Source organism: Bos taurus, chromosome 3 (genome assembly GCF_002263795.3).
Source record: "Bos taurus isolate L1 Dominette 01449 registration number 42190680 breed Hereford chromosome 3, ARS-UCD2.0, whole genome shotgun sequence".
Lineage (NCBI taxonomy): Eukaryota > Metazoa > Chordata > Mammalia > Artiodactyla > Bovidae > Bos > Bos taurus.
The window spans coordinates 112556547-112581220 of record NC_037330.1 but is presented as its reverse complement, the minus strand read 5'-3'; the positions used below and the strand labels follow the sequence as shown (position 1 = coordinate 112581220).

The 24674-nt window shown below is 42.6% G+C and overlaps 1 protein-coding gene across 9 annotated transcripts in view; it reads right to left on the bottom strand.

Moving 5' to 3' along the window:
* Positions 1–24674, bottom strand: part of GIGYF2 (GRB10 interacting GYF protein 2) — a 129360-nt gene that overhangs the window by 3092 nt on the left and 101594 nt on the right. For 7 of the 9 annotated variants that reach the window (XM_024986645.2, XM_024986654.2, XM_024986639.2 and 4 more), the window contains 8 exon segments: positions 23558–23716; positions 18505–18741; positions 11705–11827; positions 8599–8808; positions 8262–8464; positions 6963–7117; positions 5238–5443; positions 2818–2965 (listed from right to left, as the gene is read on the bottom strand). In XM_024986645.2, the coding sequence (XP_024842413.1) occupies positions 2818–2965; positions 5238–5443; positions 6963–7117; positions 8262–8464; positions 8599–8808; positions 11705–11827; positions 18505–18741; positions 23558–23716 (1441 nt within the window). 9 annotated transcript variants of the gene reach the window in all.

Sequence of the window (24674 nt, the reverse complement as noted above, 5' to 3'; positions counted from 1 at the left end):
CCAAGGCCTCCTATTGGAAGAGGTTAGGATTCCAAACCCCAACCTGAGTTCTACCCCTCAACTGTGTTCCCATAACCTGCAGGACTTTTTTCCCGTCAAAATAATGAAAGGCTTAGTGTGTTCATACTTGAAAATAACAGTTATTTAGGTAAATGTAAACCCTAAAGAACAGTCTATGAAATGAACTATTACTCGGCTCTAAAAGAGCAAGTTTTTCTTTGACTTCACATGTATCTCGAGAACAAATGAAATGTGATAAAAACAAAATGAGCTACATGCAATAAAAGCGGGAATGCAAAAAAACACAAACTATTTTAGTCATACAGAGACGGGACTGGGAAAAGAAACCTGGGGCCCAAAACGGTTAAGTATTCACTGCTGTAACAGAATGATTACTGGACTGGCTTTAGCAGATGGGCTCTCCTTTACTTGTCAAAAAAAAACCAGTGAGGAGGGCACTCCTCCCCACCTGACAGAAGTGGGGTGCTCTGGGGGGTCACGAGACCCCAGGCAATACCAACAGGGACTGGGGCCCGGTATGCCCAGCTCCAACCACCACACTCTCTTAGGGTCAGAACAACAGATTCCCCTCACATGACTTTAAGGTCTGGGGGACTGTTCTTGTAAGAAAACTGTGACTGGTGAACAAGGGCACTTTGCGTGTGTATTTCTCATACCCAAGCACAGGGTGCTGGCTCACAATGGCACTTGCCAGCCTGAAAAACTAGAGGAAAACACAAGCGCAGTGCAGGACATGAGCATTAAAATGGGGCCGGGCTGGTTCTGAAGGTTTGTTTTAGAAGCAAAACGCTATTTTGATCAGTGACCACTTTCTTAATGGATACAATGGGGTCAAATTTGAATTTGTTTTCCTATTATGTGCATGGGTAACTTGTGACTGATGTATATTTGTTAATTTTTCTTAATCTGCAAGTCAATAAAGCATGTATCAACTAGAAACAATAATAAATGGTTAGTGGGTATGGGGCAGAAATTATCAGAGGAATTTCCAGAAGGTTTACTTGAGCAAAAATTCTCATTAAATGGCATATAAGCAAGAGCTCACCCAGGTGAGTTTCTTCAGTATATTCTGAATAGTTTTAATTCCCTTATATTTAATTTTTCTCCTTCCCTTTCAAGATATATACTCCTTAAAACTCGAGTCCCAGAACAACCTCCCTCTCATTTCCATGAAGGGGGATTTAAGTCCCTTTCTTTCTTACATCTATAATAAACAATGGGGTCAGATCAAATATTTAATCCAAAAACATTTACACCTCATTTTCAGAGGAACCCACCCCTACTGCCCTAGCCAAGTACCACAGCTAAATAGTGGGAGATTATTCGCTAGAACTCACAACCAGAACTGAAAAACACTCTAAAATCTACATTCATCTATTTCTGTCAAAACTGGACAAAATTTTGGATTGATCCATCCATCCTTAACGTAACCTTCCAAGAGAGGCAGAAGAAAACAAAACTGCGCCAGACCTCTAGGTGTATCCAAAGCCCGCTTGCAGAGCACAGCTCCAAGGGGCGGTGCTCAACACTAGGTTTGTTACTGGTGTATTATTTCCCCAGGGCAGGAAACCTCTGGAGTATGGATCCCAGCAAGGGCAGAGCAGTCACCTCTCACTGTACTGTCAGCTCTTTCACCTCCGTACGATGCCTCCCTGTCACTTCACACTCGGTCCACCAGCACTGAAACATCACGTCCTTTCCCCATAAGCCTGCTCCACTTTCCAGTGCTCATCATTTTATCAAAAGGGCAACTCTCTCCATCCTGCTGCCTAAACCTTTCCTTTCTCCTTGCCCAAGCCTATCCCTAACTTTCTGAAATCCATCTAACTCCTCTCCATCTCCAGTGCCAAAGCCCCACCCTAGGCCACCACTATCTTTCACCTGGTCTAAATTGCACTCTCCAACGAGTTTGCCTGACTTCCCAACCTGCCATCTTTGCCAATACAACCATTCTATTCCAGACAACACAGTTTTATAACATCTCATGAGTACATTCATGAACAGAGAAAAATTTTAATTTCATCCTTGTCGGTGAGGTTGTCAGGCCAGTTTAAGAAACAAAGGTAGCCCCATCAGCTTTGCCTATGCTGTTTGTTATTCCGGAAACACCATACCCTATCCTTCCTGCTTTTTCAAAGCCCCAATTCAGGCGTCACCTTTTCCTCAGAGCTGACTTGTATGATGACATTGGTCCCTAACACTGGGTAAGAAGAGTCATGGGGAAAACAAGAATAGCTATGGGTAACACAGAAGAGTGAAGAGAAAACAGACCTGCTGTGAAACCCCAGCTGCACTGCTAGCTGCTGAGTGACTCTGGGAAGCGTTCTCAATCCTCTAGGCCTTGGTTTACTATTGTTAATGCTGGAACATCGCCTCATAATGTAGTGTAATTCTGAGACTATTATACAGTGAATATCAACAAACATCTGTTCTTTTTTGAGCATCTGATTTGATTATGGTCTGCTTCCGCACAAATCGGCACTTTACATTTTAAACAACATTTACTGTTCTCCATCAGCATTATTTTCCAACTAAACTGAAAGGTTTTTAGGAAAATTTATGTTAGATATGAAAAAGTCTTTAAAATTTAAGGCACCATACAATATATTCTTTTTCTTGCTCCCTATAATAGATAAGGCATAGCTCTTGCAGAGATTCCCAGTAAATACTATTTTGAACTGGCTAAACAAACTTATTTTTTGTAAAAAAAATTTTCCTTCTTGAAAAACCATCCACCATGGGACTCGCATATACTTCACCCCCAACACCCAGCTAAGACTTCAGGCCTGTGCTCACCTAATAGACTAGGATCTGCTCGGACCATCTTCTGCTTTTTCTTCTTCTTGCCACTTTGTACAGCTTCAAAACTGGATTGTTGGTTGTTGGTCTGATTGGTCTGAAATACTGAATGGAGTGCACTGTGGTTCATGCCCCACACAGAGTCCTGTAACACAAGATGGCACCGCTGAGATCACACAGTGGACACGAGCTTGGCCCACCCTCAGAAACTGGCTCATCTGGCCTCACCTTACCGAGGAGGAGTTTAAGAACAGGAAGCCTACCACGGATTCTGGTAACAATGAAACTGAGAGCAGTCCACTGAGCCACCTTCTTCCCTTCACTGAGATTCAGACAACCCACTTAGGCTGTGTGTTCTCCACAAGGCCCATCCTGGGGTCTCCAGGTGTCCACACTGCTGGGACAGCACAGTTGTCAAAACCTCTCCAGGGGCTTCCCTGGTGGCTCAGTGGTAAAGAATCCGCCTGCCAATACAAGGGTCACAGGTTCGATCCCTGATCTGGGAAGGTCCCACCTGCTGTGGAAGGACTGAGCCTGTGCCCTGGAACCTGGGAGCCACAGCTTCTGAGCCTGCACTAGAGCCCGTGCTCCGTAAGAGAAGCCACTGCATGAGAAAGCCTGTGCATCACGATGGAGAGGGCCCTCGCTCACTGCAACTAGAGAAGAGCCCACAACCCAGCACAGCAAAAAATGAAACAAAATTAAAAAAAAAAACAGACAACTCACCAGACACACATGGAATCTAATCTGTACCATTCATCTGGAAGTTGCTCTCTGGCGATTTACACCCCTCACCTACTCAAAGTGGAAGGCTCCTTTGTTCTCCGGGCCCCGGGACAGAGAGGGGAGCCTACAGACCGGCTGACAGCCCATTATTAAGCAAAACAAAGTTCGTGTCATGCACTTTATTCATAGCAGCAATCCCAGAAGGGATCTGCTCCCAAAATATTATTCAAATACTTTATACCAACTGGCTAAACTATGAAACGGTCTACCAGCTGTTCACACTATGTGCTGCTCCTGTGAGAGCAACGCAGTCTGAACTGGGATCAGGCCCCCGAGCTGGGCGGCGGAACGGGCTGGGGGCGAGCCTGGCTGTGCGCAGAGGCGACCCTCACACACGGAGGCCTTGGTACTGCTGCACAGTGTCTTCTCTTGATTCCTTAACATATTTTTCCTGGGGCTGTTTGTGTTCACATCTTTCATTTTTCCTTCAGTTGATCCATTAGCCCCATCTATCCAAATGGATTTTAAATGCCCTATACTTCTCTGTACCTTACACATTGCTAAAAATGCACTCTGACAAACATTATCTCTAGTAGAAGAACTACGAGATTAAAAATATTCTTAAGCCTCTCCATGAGTCCTGACAGATTGTTTTTCAGAAAACTTGTAAAGACAATCCTTATCATTCATGGATTCCGTTATCTGCAAATTTGCGTACTTGAAGTGTTTCTGTCCTCACTCTGAATATGCATGTCTACAGAGCAATGAAAACCTGACCTGCCCAAGATACATGTTCCCAGTTGAGGCAGAACTGGGCAATACTTTCTGCCTTCTTGTCTCAGCGCTCACACTGCAGAGGAGCGTCTTCCTCGGTCTGTTTCGGGGCCTGTTTCTACATGCTGTTGGTGATTCCTTGTCTAAAGTGGCTCCCGAGGGTCAAGTGCTGTCTAGTGTTTCTAAAGGGCCCAGAGGCTGTGATGTGCCTCAGAAACGTGTGTGCTAGGTACGCTTTATTCAGACACGAGTTATAGTGGCACTGGCTGTGAGTTCAGTATTAAGGAAGCAGCAATGTATTTAAATAACGCATCCTTAAACAGAACCACACACAGAACAAGGTTATCAGCATTCCACAGTTATAAGCTGACACAAATGCTATAACACAGGTCCACAGAAACCTAACCCCCTAGGAGCAATGGTTCAGAATTTGCTAATTCTGTGTTAGCAGCAAGTTCACAGAATAGAGCTCCCGAGAATAACAAGAACCAATTATACATTTACATTCTCATCAACAGTGTATGAGATATTTGGCAGGTACAGTATTGTCAGTACTGGAAACAAATGATCTGGAGCTTCAGAGAGTTACCATTGGTGAGTTTTAACTACTAAAACCAAATTTATGCGTCTATGACAAGTTGGCATTTGCAACTGGACAGAGGCACCTATATGAACCAAGAAAAATGGGGCTGGTATGCCTAACAGTGAATGAATAGTTATATACTTGCTATTTGGCAAGTTCACAAAGGTCTCAGGACATGTAATTTGAAAATGTCAAGTCTACCTGGTTTTAAAAGGTTCCAGTCATGTGATGTACAAAAATGGTAGTAGTATTTTAAAATTTCATTTCTCTGGCGGCTCCACTTTCAAGACACTAATATTGACCAGGGCACGGCACTCACTCTGCTGCCTCATACCTGCTGCTGCTGCTGCTGCTGCTGCTGCTGCTGTTGCTGTTGCTGCTGCTGCTGTTGCCGCTGGTTGGCTTTCTGTTTGGCACGGCGCTCAAGGAACTGCTTGGCAAACTCCTTGGCCTCAGAGGTATCTCCTAAATAGGCCCTAATGTAATCATGGACCTCATATGGAGATTCTACTTCCTTCAGGAACGAAACAAATGTGGGCACTGTAACATGAGAGGGGAGAAGACAGAGAGAGTAACAATGAAATACCACACAGCAGAGATCAGGGTCAGTCTTCAATATATTTTAACACCTAACAGGGACGTGAATGATGGAAACTGGAAAGGCATGCAGCTATTATGCTAAATATGCTAACTTCTTTAACCTGCTCTGTAGTCATGGGGGTAACCCCACTCTCATTTAATGCCCCAAATTGTCTGAAATATCACAGAGATGAAGGTATCACACGTGTATTTGTTTCACTAAATGTTATTTTGGTAGAAACTATGTTGATGGAAACAACTGCTTCCCTAAGACTAATCTGGGGATTCCTTTCTTCTCTTCTTTAAATTCAGTCAATATGTTTTAAGTGCCATGGTATATGCCAGGCACTATAACAGATACTGAAGATAAAGCTGCAGCCTCCTTTTGCTTCACTGAGATAACCTCTGTTTACACAGAAAAATTCGACATGAAGCAGTGTGGTGCAGGAGAAAAGTCCAAGTATCAGAGTTAGACAGACATGGGTTTAAAACTTGACTGAAATTTGCTCACTGTGTGACCTTGATGAGCTACTTAACCTTCCTGAGCCTCCGTTTCCTAATTTATAAAACGGGGATAACATCACTGACATTGTAAAGGTTAAGTTATGGCCAAAATTAACATCACTAGGATAACACGTATTAACCCCCAAAAAGTGCCTAGTACATGGTAGGTGCTTAATGGATGGTAGCCATTACTATTTTTCGCTCTTGCTTTCTGACTCGTTCTGACCATCAGCTATGTCACACTGCTGCAAAGGAACCCTTCAATTCTTTTCCTGCCTTTTTTTTTTTTTTTTTTTTTTAAGGTTTCTGGCTTTAGAAAAGACATCAGAGATGGACTAGTTGAGCAAACCTCACGAGTTATGGGAATCCCGTCCACACCGACCTGACTGGTCTCTGTTCGAACATTTGCGGGTGAGGGAAGTATTTGCTTCCATCTCAGGTAGACAATTCTCTTTGTGAACAACCAACAAGCAGCAAGTTTTTCTTCAAACTGCGCTGAAACCTTTTCATTTGCATACATTATAGGTCTCAGCTTTATCCCATACAAAGCATGTCTACCTGCTCAGTCACGACTCCCACCCCTGCCCCCAAAGGCAGGAAGGGGAGAACTCTCACGGCACCTCAGTCTTCTCTCGTGCAGGCTGACCTAGGTCTCCAGTGTAACAGTTAGTCTCCTTTGTTCATCTGGTGATGCTCCCCAAAAATGAGCAGGAGAGAACCGTGATCTCTTCTGCCCTGTCCATCACAGGACAGCCTGCAGCTACCCTGGTGTCCACTGGTAACCTAGTTCAGCACAGTATTACAGAACTTTTCTCACAAGTAATGCTGTAAGAGAGTCAAGTTCTTACAGTAGGTGCAGGACTTGACCTCCATCAGACTTCACCTCCTGAAGGCTGGCCCATCATTTCAATTTCCTAACTCTTTGTGGGGCCTGCTCTGCCATTCCACATGCTGGGTTTCCCTCCCCAGTTCTTACCATCCAAGTTATTTGCCGTATTAAGGGCATGAAGCATCTGTTCACACCACTGGGTAAATCCATCTTGGGCTTTATTTACTCCCTGAAAGAGCTTCAGCAATTTTTCTTCTTCTTCTACTTTCTTATTCTGCCGGTTAGACACACCTACAGATTTACTAAAGCAAAACAATAGGGTGGTATTATATTCCCAGGAACTGTTACTGTTATAATCACACTCTAACACCATACATAGATAATGTCTTGGCAACACTGGATGGCCGTCCAGCAATCCAATTCTTGGCTCCGAAAATGAAAACAAACAGACAAACAAACAAAAGTCCAAAAACAAAAAAGTGAAATACTGGGGTTGGGGATGGGGGAGTTTACTCACTACCTATTAAAATCTAGCCTCGGTTAATACATTCTAGTTTGTGAATACGGGCTTCTTTTCAGAGAAATTATTAAGTTCTTCTCATGTGTCCGTTGGTAAGATTTTAAATTTTGCTAAGCCTCAGTTTCCTCATCTGTAAAATGATACTAATACTTCTTTGGGTTATTAAAAGGAATAAAAATACTATATGCAAAGGCCTAGAGCACAGTGCCTGGCAAAGATGCTCAACATGTTATTCAGTGTCCTATTCATCACACATTAAGCCCTCAGTTAATTGAGAAGAAATATTCTGACAGCACTACCATTTATTAAGTAGTTACTATGTGCCAGGCACTTTACTAACTACTTCACACGTATTCACTTAACCTTTACAACCACACCCATGAAGCTGTTATTGTTATCTTCATTTTACAGATGAGGGAACTGAGGCTCAAAGAGGTTCCCTCCTGCCCAAGGTCACACAGCTCGTTAAGTGCTAGTGCTGGGATTTGAATTCATGACTTAACATTAAAACCCATGCTTGTTCAACAAAAAGAAAGATGAATGTAAGATGTAACAAATTCATCATAAAAATAAAACAGTTTAAGTGTTTATAATACTCTAACTTAAAATTTTAGAGAAAATGCTAGAATCTAGAGACCACCTTAGAGAAATATTCAAGAGCAGTAACAAAAAATATTAAGCATTTACCACGTGACAGGCAATAGACTCCATGTCCAGCAACCAAAGGAGCCACTAGTAATAATACCGATGTGTTTCCATAGGGAAGAAAAACAATCATCAAACTATCACCTTATATGCCAGGATATAGGTGAAAGTAAGTAAAAACTAAATAACTACCTTTCTCTGGCCACCCAGTATCATACTCCTCACATGCCCTTCCTCCCCCAATCCACCAAGGAACACAGGTCAATCGCTTTGAGCCCTACCTGAGACTGGCGTTTTTATTTTTGTTTGTTGAGTTCCTAGGTCCCACCTCTTTCACTGCATCATCCCAGAATCCCATGTTGGAGTTTTTAGTGTCAGCACTGCTCCAGATACTACTGACTAGGTCAGAGGCCCACTGGTTAGGGGGACCAGTATTTATAGAGCCCCAAACAGAATTCCCAATGCTGGTGTGCAGGTTGGAATGCTGTTAAAGAAGGAGACACAAATAACTACAGTTAATAACATTAAAAAGACAAAAAGAGAGCCCACTAGTCAGAACAGATAACTCACACCGCCAGTCCACACAACAACCGCTCAGGTATTATAATACGGACCCACCGTATTATTCCGGGCTCTGTTTGGCTGCTGGTGTTGCTGCTGCTGTTGCTGCTGCTTCTGCATCTGCCTGGCTTCTTCCTGTTGGATCTCCAGAAGAGACTTTGCGGTGCCTGCAGGTTTGCTGACGTTCCCCCAGCCTGAGAGTTTCTGCTGTTGCTGCTGCTGCTGCTGCTGGAGAGCTTTCATCAATTCCCTCTGCTGGCGCCTCTGCTGTAGGCACAACAGAAGTGTGTGTGCTGAGACGCTTCAGTTGTGCCTGACTCTGTGATCCTATGGACTGTACCCTCCAGGCTCTTCTGTCCATGGGAGTCTCCAGGCAAGAATACTGGAGTGCATTGCCATGCCCTCCTCCAAGGGATCTTGCCAACCCAGGTATCACACCCACGTTTCTTACGTCTCCTGTGTTGGCAGGTGGGTTCTTTATCACAAGTGCCACCTGGGAAGCAACTAAACAACTACAGTTAACTACTCTGCTGCAAATACAGATGAAACAGTCAGAAGGACTGAGACGAGAATAGACAGAGATTAAGAATTACTTCTTAAAAATTAAATAGGACTTCTGATTAAGCATAAAAATGTAATATGTTTATTTCCAAAGTCCTATCAAAATGACAAAAATAATTTTTTTCTAAAACATAAACTTTAAAGACAAAGAGAACAGAAAAGTTTTTAAAAGGTGGAAAGCAAGCAAATAAAGACAGCCAATACAACAGACCCAATACGTTGAAACCAAGTAAAAGGAAGCTCAGAAACAGGTCAATTCATACAGAAAGCTCCGGAATTACAGGCATGGCTATCTCAAACAAAGGAAGACAAGTCTGTAAAAAGCAACATCAAGACCCTGACTACCTTCCCCACCCAACACACTTGGCAGCTATCCCTCACCTCTCCCCAGCAGAAAATTAAAACTTTCCTTTTTAAACAGGCTGAACCAGTTAAGTGGGATTATTCTATAGGAAAGCTGGTTGACCTACTGTAAGAGAATACACCTACAGATACCAACAGATGGTGGGATTTGAATGGAAGAAACCACTATAGACACCATCACAGCAAAGCCCAGCAAAGTGCCACATGCACCAGAACCTCCTGACAGCTCCTCAGTGCCTTATTCCTAAATAAGAACAAACAGCCCAGCCTGTAAGATGAAAGCCAAAGACCAAATCAAACAGAATTCTGTTGGAACAGAAACAAGGGGAAGTAGGAGTGATCAGTAAGTATTATTCTTAGAGTTTAGATGTTGTATTCAGTAGAACAAGAATAAGAGACTATAAACACAAATACTTAAGAGGGAACAATATATGGATTAAGAACTTTAAAATAAGAGAGCATACATTAAAAGTTCAATAGAAGGACTGAAAGAAAAGATTGAGAAAATATTCCATCACAAAAGACAACAGAGAACGAGATGGAAAGAAATATGTGTACATGCTAAGTCACTTCAGTCTGTCCGACTGTGTGACCCCATGGACTGTAGCCCACCAGGCTTCTCTGTCCATGGGATTCTCCCAAGCAAGAATCCTAGAGGCGGCTGACACTTCTTCCTCCAGGGAATCTTTCCAACCCAGAGATTGAACCCTCGTCTCTTACGTCTCCTGCACTGGCAGGTGGATTCCTTACCATCAACGCCACCTAGGACAACATGCAGATGACAAAATGTTGAGAAACAGAGCACACCAGTGCAGCAAGTCAAGCATGTTCAGATCTGAACAAGTTAGAGGGTCCTGGAAAGGACACTGCCAGGCAAAGAATGAAATAGAACTGTCGGATACTATCTGCTGGGTGGCACTTTATGCATTTTGAAGCGTGCACAGACTTAACTGTTCAAAGAAAATCAAATGAAAACACAAGGCAATTATTAACTTCTAACAGACAAAGATATGAACAAGAACCAAGACCTGTGATTCCAACTCTGATGACCATTATTTTTTTTTTTTATTTAGCAGGGACCAAAATTATTGGAAGAATTTCTAGCCTTGGAGGAGGAAGCTACACTCTGCTCTGTATCCAGCTGTTAACTTTTGAGAAAAGAGAGATGCTTTCAGAGAAAGCTCAGCCTTTTTTCTTTTGAAGGAGGGTAGGAAACATGGTAAATTTTAAGGTGAAGAAAGCTTTTAACCTACTGGGTGATGTCATGCACACCACACGGTGAACATGCACAGACGCTCTTCACGGCCTTTAGTGAACCACACCACCCAGATCCAGAATGACAGCTTGCATTCTCGAACACACTGACTGCTTTGCCTCAAATCATACCCATGTACAGTACTTCCATTAAGACTTAGTTACCTCATGCAACCTTCTCAGAGAGGCCTTCCCAGTCAGCACACCTAAAACTAGACAATCAACTGCTACCCACCACCAATACTATCACTAACTCCCAATCTTCTTCCTACGCCCCTTTCCACTTTATTTTTCTTTCTGACACATATTGCCTTCTAGAACTCTGTATGTCTTTTCATGTCCCTGTCTCTTCAACTAAAAGTAAGCTTTATGGAGGGAGAGAATTCTGTCTGTCTGAGACTCAACTATATCCACACAAGCAGCAAACACACAATGGACAGATGGCACTCAGCTAGTGTATGCTGAGCCAAACCATTCCACTTCCTTGTTTTTTCCTTTCTGTCAAGAACTATGTTTTGCCGCCCCCCAGCCCCTTTCACTCTTTTGTATCCTCTCTATTCTAATGAGGAACTACAGGATGTAGACGAACAAGCAGAGAGATGGTATTTCTGTCATATTTTAAGGTTTTCTAGGTTAGTCAGAACCAAGTACCCTTTAGAGAAAAAAATTTCTGCATTGTAAGTGTCAAATTTTTAAGAGGCTATCCGCACAAAACTCATCCCCCATTCTGAAATACCCATGTAACTTTTGTTTCTGAGCTATTCTCTCAAGAGCCATGGTAAAGGAAACAGAACATTTCTGTACCCAATCTTAATGTTATTTCTATTAGAGCCTTCATACTTGCTAGTGACCATCATACAGGCTAAAGAGCTGAAAAATAAATATCTAATTCAGATACACAGCAACTCTGACAAGTAGCCACTAATCCAGAATGCACACTGGCTATTCTGAATCACCGATTGTCTAGATCACTTTTAAAATTTACCTCCTCTCGAAGCTGCCGTTCTCGTTCCTCTTCTAGTTTTTGGATTTCAGCCAATGATAGCGTTGCCTGGGACTGACATGCTGTCGTATTGGACTGCTGGCCCCACGTTGAAGAAGAAGGAAGCTAGCAAAAAAAGAAGGCAGAAGAGTTCATGCAGACACATGGCTAGGAAACGGAGGGGCAACAATGCATTGTGTACAGCCAGAACCTTCATGCTTCCCTCCGCTCCATTTATAACATTCAATTTAAACTGCCTTCTTCGATCCTTTTACATGACTACTCTACCAATCAGTTTTGCTTCTTTTACTTAATTTTCTCTTGTCACAAGATTATTTTAAAACAACTTAAAACACATCAATATTATTGTTGTTTTAGTCATAAGTGGTGTCCTACTCTTTTGCAATCCCATAGACTGTAGCCCGCCAGGCTTCTTTGTCCATGGGATTCTCCAGGCAAGAATATGGAATTGGGTTGCCATGTCCTCTTCCAGGGGTTTTTCCTGACCCGGGGATTGAAACCGCATCTCCTGCATTGGCAGGCAAGTTCTTTACCACTGAGCCACCAGGGAAGCCCAAAATACATCAATACACTTTTATCTGATTTACTCTCATGAAATTGCAAATTTGTTATACCTGCCACTGATATATACTCCAATATACAGCCATAAAGAGAGAGAATGAAACAAAAGAATCACTAAGTTTTTAATCCAAGGAGGTAATAAGGACACGATACCCTGTTCTGAAGGGAAAGCTGAGGTGGGCAGCTGATGCCAGGCACGGTTTTCAATCAGCCTTTCCCAGTAGGGAGTTAACCAGGCTGTGGCTTCTAGTCATGAGCACAAAATCGGTTTTAATCGATAATTCTGTTTTTCCTATCCCTTAAAATTATCGACTAAAATCAAGTGTACACATGAGTCCTGTATACTTTAGTGTTCTCAAAATTTTGATTATTTCTAAGGGAATTCCTTGGTCTTTCTGGGCCAGAAAAAGATTCACTCAATTTTCACACATCTTATGGCTCTTAAAAACAAAAACAACAAAAACCAAATTGAAACCAGATAATAAAAACAGCACGTGTGTGTGGATCAAAACAAAATGCCAAAATAGAAAGGTTCTTCAGTAGGAATCTCTAAAATTGGAACTGATGGGATAAGGGTAAAAGCAGCTTAAACTGTCAATGATGTTACTGGACAGCTCTCCAAACGAGAGCCCTCAACACTACTGAACATCCTCAACATACTGAGCACCCCTCAACATGTTCTGCCCAGTGGTGGGTAGTAAGGGCACTTCTCTTACACGCACCTGTGTTCTGGGAGGAGAGAGGTACAGAAGGGAGCTAGGAGAGAAAGACGGGGTACCAAGTAGGAAAAGTGGGGCACAAATAAACTCTTCCTCTCCATAGGAAATGACACATTTGGAAAGTCCTGTCAAAACTGCAGCAAGCATCACTCAGAAGGCCTGTAAAAACGGAGACATCCTGGTCCCCATGTTCAATGAATAGTCAAAGATAAAGGCAGAGAATTTGCATATTTTTGTAATTCTGATGCAATCAGTCAGCAACCACTGTTGTCTAAAATCCCAGTGGCTATATCACCCCACCATACCCAGGAACCAATCGCCAGTCCTCTGCAGCAGAAACTCAGCCAGCACCAAGAATAGATTCACTGCCTCCTGAAATGGCCTGTTCCCCTTACAGGCACCTCTGAAACCCTCCTTTATTTTGTGCCAAAATATACTTCACTGTACTTTCTGCTCATGATTCACAAGACTCTTCTCTGGAGTAATGCAGAACAAATCTAAGTCTCCTTCACATGACAGATCTCTATCATTTCCCTTAAGTCTTATTTGTGCATAAGAAATGCTATCCCATCACTCCATCAACACTGCCTCAGGGCATTTTCCAGTTCAACCAACATCCTGTACTGCCCAGAGAACTGAAGGTTGTCAATCACACTTTTCAGAACAACTCTCTCCCAAGTGACAAGCAAACAGTAGGGAATTTGGGACATTTTTGGACCCCTGAATGCCTAATATCCTTCACTGATACTTGAAAATTTACATTTGCCCCCTGCTCTGATACTGTTACCTTACTTTTTCAACACCATTTTTTAAGTAACATTTCTTTAAGAAGTATTAAGAACAATCCTTAAGAAATGTAAAAACAGAGAGTCTGTAGGACTTGTGCCCTGACTTAACGGCTCTCCCAACCTCCAGCTCAGCCAGCACTTCAGATGAGGGGAGCCAAGAACACAGGCCTCCCTCTTTCCCCTCGGCTGCCAGGCAGAGGGCTGGTTTCCCGGAAAGAGCACAATATTAGCAATTCTCATCCTGGCTCCAGCTGCCTGTTGCAAAGGCTAAGTTAGAGACAAGCACTGCTGAGATATGGGAGCTTGCTTATGTCTAGCCTCCACTTATGGAATGGAAACTGCATAGAGCTACTGAGACTGTTGTTTAGTTGCCAAGTCGTGTCTGACTCGTTTGCTACCCCATGGACTGCATGGTATTTCTCAGGCAAGAATATTGGAGTGGGCTGCCATTTCCTTCTCCAGGGGATCTTTCCGAGCCAGGGACTGAACCTGGGTGTCCTGAGACCATGGGGGCCCTGACTGCCACTGCCCTATAGTTTGAAAGGCAGAGGTTCCACGCCACCAGGAAAGGTAAGCCAAGGAGACCTGAGGCTCAGGTCCCTCCCCAAGGGCTTAACTGAAAAAGTGGGTGCCACTGTTCCGAGAGCAATTCCCTCCTAGCTCAGTAGGTAAAGAGTCTGCCTGTAACAATCAAACAGAGACCCAGGTTTGATTCCTGGGTCGGACCCGGAGAAGGAAATGGCAACCCACCCCAGTATTTCTGTCTGGAGCATCCCATGGACAGAGGAGCCTGGCGGGCTACAGTCCATGGGGTCACAAGAGTCGGACATGACTTAGCAACCAAACCACCACCACCACTGTTCTCAGCTCCAGAGCTGCGACTCAGGGAACTCTGGCCTTGAGGATGAGGTGGGAGGAACAGATCGGAATAGGGAGAGCTCCAGATCTCTTCTCAAAGGAAACTAACTTCATTAGCAACAGAGTGTGGAGAAGGAGGAGTAGAAGCCTAAGGGAACTTTCAACATCAGTGGATGTTGGGGTAAAAGGCAGTTAGGGGGTAACTGTCAGATTCACTGGAGACACAGGCTAAACTGTAGGCTGCTTCTTGGTCTCAGAATTTGCAGATAACATGATACAGAAAATCCTAATGAATTCACTAAGAAACTATTAATAAATCAGTCCAGCAAGACGGCAGGATATAAGCTCAGTATACAAAAATCAATTGCACATCTATACCCTTACAAAGAACAATCTGAAAATGAAATTTTGAAAATTTCACTTACAATGAAAGCAAGACAAGATACTTAAAAATAAATTTAACAAAAGAAGTACAAAAACTATACTCTTAAAAACTATAAAACAGAGAAAGAAGTTCAAGATCTAAATGAACATAAAAACATCTTATGTTTACAGATCAGAAGACTAAGTATTGTTAAGATACCAAAACTCCTCAAACTGATCTACAGAGTCAATGCAATTCCTATCAGAATCCCAGTTGGCTTCTTTGCAGAAACTGACAAACTCATTCTAAAATCCATATTAAATTTAAAGAAACACAGAAGAGCCAAAAATTTATGAGAAAAAGGAACAAATTGGGAGGACTCACTTTCTGATTCCAAACTTAACAACAAAGCAATAGTAATGTCAACACAGTGTATTACTAGCACAGTGATCATACAGATCACCTGTACGGAATTCAGAGTGCAGAAACAAATCTACGTGTCCAATTTTTTAAGGAGAATGCTGCAGCCATTCAATGGACAAACAATAGTCTTTTCAACAAATGGTGAAAATAGGACAATCGGATAAATGACAAGCAAAAGAATGAAGTCAAACCTTCACCTCACGTAATAGATTAGGGAGCTAAAACTACAAAGTCTTAGAAGAAAACATAGGATTCTGTACAACTATGACCTCAAATTTACTAATTCTTAGATATAACAAAAGAACAAGCGACAGAAGAAAAAAACAGATAATTGGGACTTCATCAAAATGTAAAACTTCTGTGCATCAAAGGACACTGTCAAGGAAGTGGGAAAAAACAAATAAGAGAAAATATTTTTAAATCATCTGATATGGAACTCAAATACCTAAAACATATAAAGAACTTAAAAAACTCAATAATAAAAAGAACCCAGTTTAAAAAATAGGTGAAGGACCTACATAGACATTTTTCCAAAGAAGATTTACAAATGGTCAATAAACACATAAAGAGATACTCAACATCATTAGTCATCGGGAAATTCAAACCAAAATCACTACAAGTTATCATTTCACACCTACTAGGATGGCTATAATCAAAAAGTCAGATAATACAGATTGATGAAGATGTGAAGAAACTTAAACCCTCAACCACTAAACACAAAACGGTGCAGCCATTTCAGAAAACAATCTGGCAGTTCCTTAAACCATTAAAGACACTGGCATCACATGACCTAGCAATTCAAGCGCTAGATATGAAGCCTAGATAGGAACCTCATGGCTCATTCTCCAGCAACTTCATTCTGCTCTCACAAACCCCCTCCATTCTCCAAACTGGCTGTTTGACGTTTATTTTTTTCTTTAAATTTAAATTTTCACTCCCTTCATGGCTCAGTTCGGAAGTTATCTTCTTTCAGGAAAGCTTCCCAAACGCCTCAGATGGGCAGTGGGTCTCACTTATCAGTGAGCATCAGAAGCCCTAGAGGGCTTATTCAAACACAACTGTTGGGTTCCATTTCCAAGAGGTTCTCATTCAGTAAGTCTGGGTAGGACCCAAGAATGTACCTGCCAGGCTGGATGAAATTCAAGCTGGAATCAAGATTGCCGGGAGAAATATCAATAGCCTCAGATATGTGGTGTGGCTCACACGATAAAGAATCTGCCTGAAATCCAGGAAACCCCAGTTCAATCCCAGAGTCAGGATGATCCCCTAGAGAAGGGAAAGGCTACCCATTCCAGTAGTCTTGTCTGGAGAATTCCATGGACAGAGGAGCCTGGGGGGCTACAGTCCATGGGGTTGCAAAGAGTCGGACACGACTGAGTGACTAAAACTTTTCACCTTCAAATATGCAAATGATATCACTCTAAAGGCAGAAAGTGAAGAGGAACTAAAGAACTTGTTGATTAGTGCGGAAGAGGAGAGTAAAAAAGCTGGCTTAAAACTCAACATTCAAAATACTAAGATCATAGCATCCAGTCCTATCACTTCATGGCAAACAGATGGGGAAAAAGTAGAAATAGCGACAGACTTTTTCTTGGGCTCCAAAATCACTGCAGACGGTGACTACAGCCATGAAATTCAGATACTTGCTCCTTAGAAGAAAAGCTATGACAAACCAAACCTAGACTGCATATTAAAAAGCAGAGACATCACTTTGCCGACAAAGTCCATATAAGTCAAACGTGTGGTTTTTGCAGTAGTTGTGTATAGATGCTCAAGAGTTGCATCATAAAAAAGGCTGAACGCCAGAGAATTGATGCTTTTGAACCACAGTGCTGGAGAGGACTCCTGAGAGTCCCTTGGACAGAAAGGAGATCAAACTAGTCAATCCTAAAGGAAATCAACCAAGAATATTCATTCAAAGGACTGATGCTGAAGCTGAAGCTCAAATACTTCAGCCACCTGATGCGAAGAGGTGACTCACTGGAAAAGACTTTGATGCTGGGAAAGACTGAGGGCAGGAGGAGGTGGAGGTGACAGAGGATGAGACAGTTGAATGGCATCATCAACTCAATGGACATGAGTTTGATCAAACTTTGGGAGATAGTGAAGGACAGGGAAGCCTGGCATGCTGCAGTCCATGGGGTCACAGAGTCAGACACAACTTAGCAACTGAACAATATCAACAAATTCCCAGGTGATCACACCCTGAGAACTACTGCTCCGAGCTCCCTCACTCACTGCACTTACTCCACTGTATTCCAATTTTCTGTTTATGTCTTTATCCTACGAGCTCCTTGAAGATAGGAGATACTAAGCCTCATGACCAGCCATATACTCCACGAGAAGTTTTGTAGACCCTACCATATATCTGCTCCTCCCTCTCCACTTACTCCTATTTCATCAACAGTTCTACTACTTTCCCAGTCACGGAAGGCCTACTATCTAAGAGCCATTCCAACTTTTGCCCTCATCCCTCAGATTCAGAGCATCACTAAGTCTTGCTCATTAATGTCAGCCAGTTCTCATCTTGGCCCTATTCATTCTCACCACCACCATCACACTCTCTTTACTGGTTTCCCAGTCTCACTTTCTACTATTTCAAATAAGGCTTTGAATTCTCCTAAAACCTCATTTTGCATACATCACCTCAATCCACCGTTCAATAACCATGTCAGCTATGTTTCAAGCCCTGTATGATGGTTCCTACTTACACACCCAAATGTTTGAGTTTCTGGCACTCATGAGTCTATGGGCTCTTTGGGGACAGTTGCCTTGTCTCATTTATTCTTGCCTTAGCACTGCTGAATTGATACAGTAGGTGCCAATGTTTAAATTTATGAACCATACAGATCCACTTGGTTTTTGCTTATGTTGCTGCTCATGTAGTAGCCTCTTTTACTTATTCTTCCCTTCTCTAAATGCATCGTTATATTTTGCTGATCAAAAAACCAAAGTCTCAATATTTAACATAAAGAATAGTTTATGCTATCGCACTGCCAGCATCCACCCAACCACAAATGCAGGCAAGCAGCTCCTCTGACCGGTGGCCTGGTCGGCGCCTGGCTTTACCTTCATCTGAGCCAGCTGCTGCTGCTGCTGCTGCTGCTGCAGCCTCCGGAGAGCCTCCTGCTGCTGCTGCCTCTGGCGCAGCAACTCCTTCTGCCGCTGGAGCTCCAGCTCTTTCCGCTTCCGCTCCTCCTCCTCGTGCCGCAGCCTGGCTGCCTCCTCTTCCATCCGTAGCCGGTTCTCCTCTAACCGACGCTGGGCTTCCTCTTCTTCCCGGGCCCATTTCGCAGCCTCCTCTTCCTTCCCAGAAGGAAAAGTAAATAATAAAATTTAATTATGTTTTAAAACAAACCTGAGTCAGTTTTCAAGGCTTCGGTCAGAGGCGTGCTTACCGGATAACATCATGCTTCATTTATTTCCTAATTTCTACATAAAAGGAACATCACTTTGGACATTTGTGGTAATACTGATCTCTAAGAGATCACCACAACCTCAGGCAAGATCCCTTGAACCTGCTCCAACCCTGAGGCAGAGCCAGCTCCTCAGGGTGCTGGGTGCAGAGAGCTGTCAGGACCTGCAAGGAAACTATCTGAAAAGCCTCAGCCAATGCCGGACCCAAAGCGACTTCACAAAACCACTTAATTCCATCTGAGGGTCTCACCCCTGGTGGCTCACAGGTCCCTGGGAGATCTCCCCCTCACACATCCTCTACCCCTCTACTACTTTCAGCAGTACCTGGATCATTTTCTTTCTGCTTCTCTCCCTCAAAACCATTCCATGTGCCCCCTGGAGTTCTCCTGGCCTCCCTCGGTGGAGGCTGGTTACAGCCCTTGCAAAGCTCTATCTTATCCGGGCAGCACATGATCCTCCATTCTCCAGAACTCAGGACAGACATCAGCTACTCTACGAGGACTTTCTTTGCCTTCAGGAGGTAGATGTCCCCTGTGTCTTTTGCTTACACTCAACTATACTTTGTCCTCCTCTCTCTGGATGCTCTTGGCCAACCGGTGACAGCAACTATTATTACCTATGCAGCAACCATTCCTTTCGGTCTTCTTCTTTGTAGAGAAGAGTCTCCTGTCACATCCAAGGTTTAAAATGCCAAGCTTTGCTTTTTAAGCTTCCAGTGTAAATTGGGACAACCATGTAATCTAATTTAGGCCAAAGGGCTGATTCTAGAAAAGATATTCTTCCCAGAGGAAAGGCAAGAAGCCCGAGAGAAGGGCCACACCCTTCCTGGGTACAGTATGGTATCCAACACTACCAACCATCAGGTAAAAAACATGCACTTAAAAGTCAGCACAGCATGACATGGCAGAGCAGAGTGTGAACCATGAGGGAAGAAGGCAGCACACCAGGACATGAAAGGAGGAGCACGCGAAGCACCTGGACTCTCAGCCATATCACTGAGTCACTGAAGTTCATGTTCAGCTGCCTTATCTCCAGATTACCTCGATAGGTGAGGCAATAATGTTATCTGCTGTTTTAGCCAATTTTAGGTCAATATTTTGATTTTTCAGTTGAAAGATCTACAATGTGGCATTTATTTCTTGTAAAATCATTACCTACATAATCTGTGAGCTTCTTGAGGGCAGAAACAATTTCTCAGAAAGTTTTGGACTTGAGCAGGAAACAATCACAGTAACTAGCATATGGTATATTATCAGAATATATTAACTGTTGAATAAATAAACCAAATAATGCATTAACATACACTCTAACCTGGAAATTATCTACCTCTGAAGAATTTAGATTTCTCTAAAAGAGTTTCAATTAAGAACTTAAGCAAAAGCAGGTAATCTCTAGTTTTGTGTCAATCTAACCAACAAACAAAAACCTACATCTGTAAGTGTGGACTGCTGAACGTGGTGACTTCCTTCCAAAGAATACAGTAAAGGGGAAAAGTATGGTGGAGAACCCGATAAGCACTACTAAAGCCAGGAGATCAATGTCACCATTAATAACCACACATCATGGTGCTAATATATACCCTTGGCATGTGATGAAAATGGTACTTTACCTCTGTGATCTTTTCCCAACACCCCCAACGCCAGTTTAATTATGGGAAAAAAAAAAAACTTCAAAAAAACTCTGATAGAGGGTTACCCTACAATATACTGATCAGTATTCCTTAAAGTGGCTTAACTCAAAAAAAAAAAAAAAAAAAATCTGAGAAACTGTCATGGCCAAGAACAAGCTAAGGAGACAGGACAACTAAACGCAAGATTCTGAATGAAATCCTCAAACAGAAAAGGGACATGAGGGGAAAACTGAAGAAAAGCTTTTTTAGTTAATAAAAATGCATCGATATTAATTTAGTAACGTGTCAGCATTGGTTTATCATAATTAATGTACCATAATAATGTAAACTAGTAAGCAGGAAACTGTACTACCATCCCAATTTTTCTGAAGATCTAACACTGTTCTAAAAATAGAATCCACTAATAAAAAATCTATTACTGTTCTTAAACATTAAAGCAAAATGCTGCAGAGGTCCTGGCTGCACTGGACTTAGGTAGTAGCCACTGCTGTGTGATCTCACAGCTACACTAAGCAGCAGAGAACTACACGCTCTAATGGTGCAGATGAGGGAGAACCCTAAGGCAACGAGGTGTCAACCTCCACATCAAACGTTTGGTTTTTTAAGAGCAGCCCTTCTTCGATTACTTTGGTGCTATTTTTTGTCTGTTTTGATTCCTTGACATCTTGCTCAGCTTTTATAATTACATGTGGGATAGCTATTACAAAAGTATTAAGAGCGTCTCTTTGGCATTGCCTCTCTTTGGGACTGGAATGAAAACTGACCTTTTCCAGTCCTGTGGCCACTGCTGAGTTTTCCAAATTTGCTGGCACATTGAGTGCAGCACTTTCACAGCATCATCTTTCAGGATTTGAAATAGCTCAACTGGAATTCCATCACCTCCACTAGCTTTCTTCGTAGTGATGCTTTCTAAGGCCCACTTGACTTCACATTCCAGGATGTCTGGCTCTAGGTCAGTGATCACACTATCGTTATTATCTGGGTTGTGAAGATTTTTTTTGTACAGTTCTTCTGTGTATTCTTGCCACCTCTTCTTAATATCTTCTGCTTCTGTTAGGTCTATACCATTTCTGTCCTTTATTGAGCCCATCTTTGCATGAAGTATTCCCTTGGTATCTCTAATTTTCTTGAAGAGATCTCTAGTCTTCCCCATTCTGTTGTTTTCCTCTATTTCTTTGCACTGATTGCTGAGGAAGGCTTTCTCCTTGCTATTCTTTGGAACTCTGCATTCAGATGTTTATATCTTTCCTTTTCTCCTTTGCTTTTCACTTCCCTTCTTTTCACAGCTATTTGTAAGGCCTCCCCAGACAGCCATTTTGCTTTTTTGCATTTCTTTTCCATGGGGATGGTTTTGATCTCTGTCTCTTGTACCATGTCACGAACCACCATCCATAGTTCACCAGGCACTCTATTTATCAGATCGAGTCCCTTAAATCTATTTCTCACTTCCACTGTATAATCATAAGGGATTTTAGGTCATACCTGAATGGTCTAGTGGTTTTCCCTACTTTCTTCATTAAGTCTGAATTTGGCAATAAGGAGTTCATGATCTGAGCCACAGTCAGCTCCCGGTCTTGTTTTTGCTGACTGTATAGAGCTTCTCCATCTTTGGCTGCAAAGAATATAATCAATCTGATTTCAGTGTTGACCATCTGGTGATGTCCATGTGTAGAGTCTTCTCTTGTGTTGTTGGAAGAGGGTGTTCGCTATGACCAATGCGTTCTCTTGGCAAAACTCTATTAGCCTTTGCCCTACTTCATTCTATATTCCAAGGCCAAATTTGCCTGTTACCCCAGGTGTTTCTTGACTTCCTACTTTTGCATCCCAGTCCCATATAATGAAAAGGACATCTTTTTTGGGTGTTAGTTCTAAAAGGTCTTGTAGGTCTTCATAGAACGTTCACCTTCAGCTTCTTCAGCGTTACTGGTTGGGGCACAGACTTGGATTATTGTGATACTGAATGGTTTGCCTTGGAAACAAACAGAGATCATTCTGTCAGTTTTGAGATTGCATCCAAGTACTGCATTTCAGACTCTTTTGTTGACCATGATGGCTACTCAATTTCTTTTAAGGGATTCCTGCCCACAGTAGTAGATATAATCGTTATCTGAGTTAAATTCACCCATTCCAGTCCATTTGAGTTCGCCGATTCCTAGAATGTCGACGTTCATTCTTGACATCTCCTGTTTGACTAATTCAATTTGCCTGGATTCATGGACCTAACATTCCAGGTTCCTATGCAATATTGCTCTTTACAGCATTGGACCTTGCTTCCATCACCAGTCACATCCACAACTGGATATTGTTTTTGCTTTGGCTCCATCCCTTCATTCTTTCTGGAGTTATTTCTCCACTGATCACTGCAGACAGTGATTGTAGCCATGAAATTAAAAGACGCTTACTCCTTGGAAGGAAAGTTATGACCAACCTAGATAGCATATTCAAAAGCAGAGATCTTACTTTGCCAACAAAGATCCGTCTAGTCAAGGCTATGGTTTTTCCTGTGGTCATGTATGGATGGGAGAGTTGGACTGTGTAGAAGGCTGAGCACCCAAGAATTGATGCTTTTGAACTGTGGTGTTGGAGAAGACTCTTGCGAGTCCCTTGGACTAAAGGAGATCCAACCAGTCCACTCTAAGGGAGATCAGTCCTGGGTGTTCATTGGAAGGACTGATGCTGAGGCTGAAACTCTAATACTTTGGCCACCTCATGTGAAGAGTTGACTCACTGGAAAAGACCCTGATGCTGGGAGGGATTGGGGGCAGGAGGAGAAGGGGACGACACAGGATGAGATGGCTGGATGTCATCACCGACTCGATGCACATGAGTTTGGGTGAACTCTGGGAGTTGGTGATGGACAGGGAGGCCTAGCGTGCTGCAATTCGTGGGGTCGCAAAGAGTTGGACACGACTGAGGGACTAAACTGAACTGAACTGAAGAGCCACTCAGATCTCTTTTGGTAACTTTCAGCAACCTGAAAAAGCTTTAGATGGGCTCTCCTAAAATCCTAATACTTTCTTAATCACTAATTCCTAGCTTCAAAGAAGAAATGAGGAGAGCAAGCCCTCTGATCACCTGCTTGCGTAACAATTCCTCTTGCTTCCGCCTCTCCTCCTCTTCTCGCCTCCTCTCCTCCAGTCTCCTAAGAGCTTCTTCCTGCTGCTGTCTCTCTTCCTCTTCTCGCTGTCGCCTTAAAGCAATTTCTTGTTCCCTCTGGCGTCGCAGAGCTTCTTCCTGAATTAAAGAGGGTATGTGTAAGTGTGTGCATACCCTTCTGTGCATCTCAACTAATATGTTATCAATATGTTATAATTTGAAAAGAAATAGACTATGTGCTGCTAAGACTCTGTCAACAGTAAATATAAAACATATCTAACCAACATCTGGGGTAAAAAGTGTTCATGTGAGCTGGGGAATAGGCATATTAAGAGTCAAAATAATTTGTACTTAAAATATTAATCGTTAAACAGCACTACGTTAAACAGAACTACAGTGTTAAGTTCACCCTGGTTTCAATGTTAGCACCATCATTTCCTGATTAACGCCAGTAAGGACTCAAGTTTTGGTTTCTCTGTTGCTACCAATAGTCCTGATTTTTCTTAATCAACTGAGAACCTAAGTCAGCAGCAAAAACACCTGGTGAGTAGAGATAAGTTCTCCAGTCAGGTATGGAATAAAGCCCCATGTCACAGAACATGTTCTCAAGAACTAAAGTCCTATGGATATTAAATATACAGAAAAGGGTCCCACTGTCAGAATAACTCAGGAAGAAATCCTAAGCAAACAGAATGAAACAGATGCCTTTGCTGTCACACTTCTTAAAGTCCTTACATACTAGTGTAGAGTGTGACTCTAAGAAATATTAGCAGTTCTAATCTAATCTCAGCATGGGCTTCCCTTGTGGCTCAGCTGGTAAACAATCCACCTGCAATGTGGCAGACCTGGGTTTGATGCATGGGTTGGGAAGATCCCCCAGAGAAAGGAAAGGCTACCCACTCCAGTATTTTGGCCCGGAGAATTCCATGGAGGACATGGATGCTTGTTTTTCAGTTCTTATGGCAAAAAACAAGGAAATAGGTAGTAAAGGCTAGACATGCTAGGCTGTTACAAAGTAGATTCTTTCAAATGGGATCTTTAAAAGCCTGAGGAGAAAACAGTCTAAGGCACATAATAAAGAATTCCTCAAAAAGAA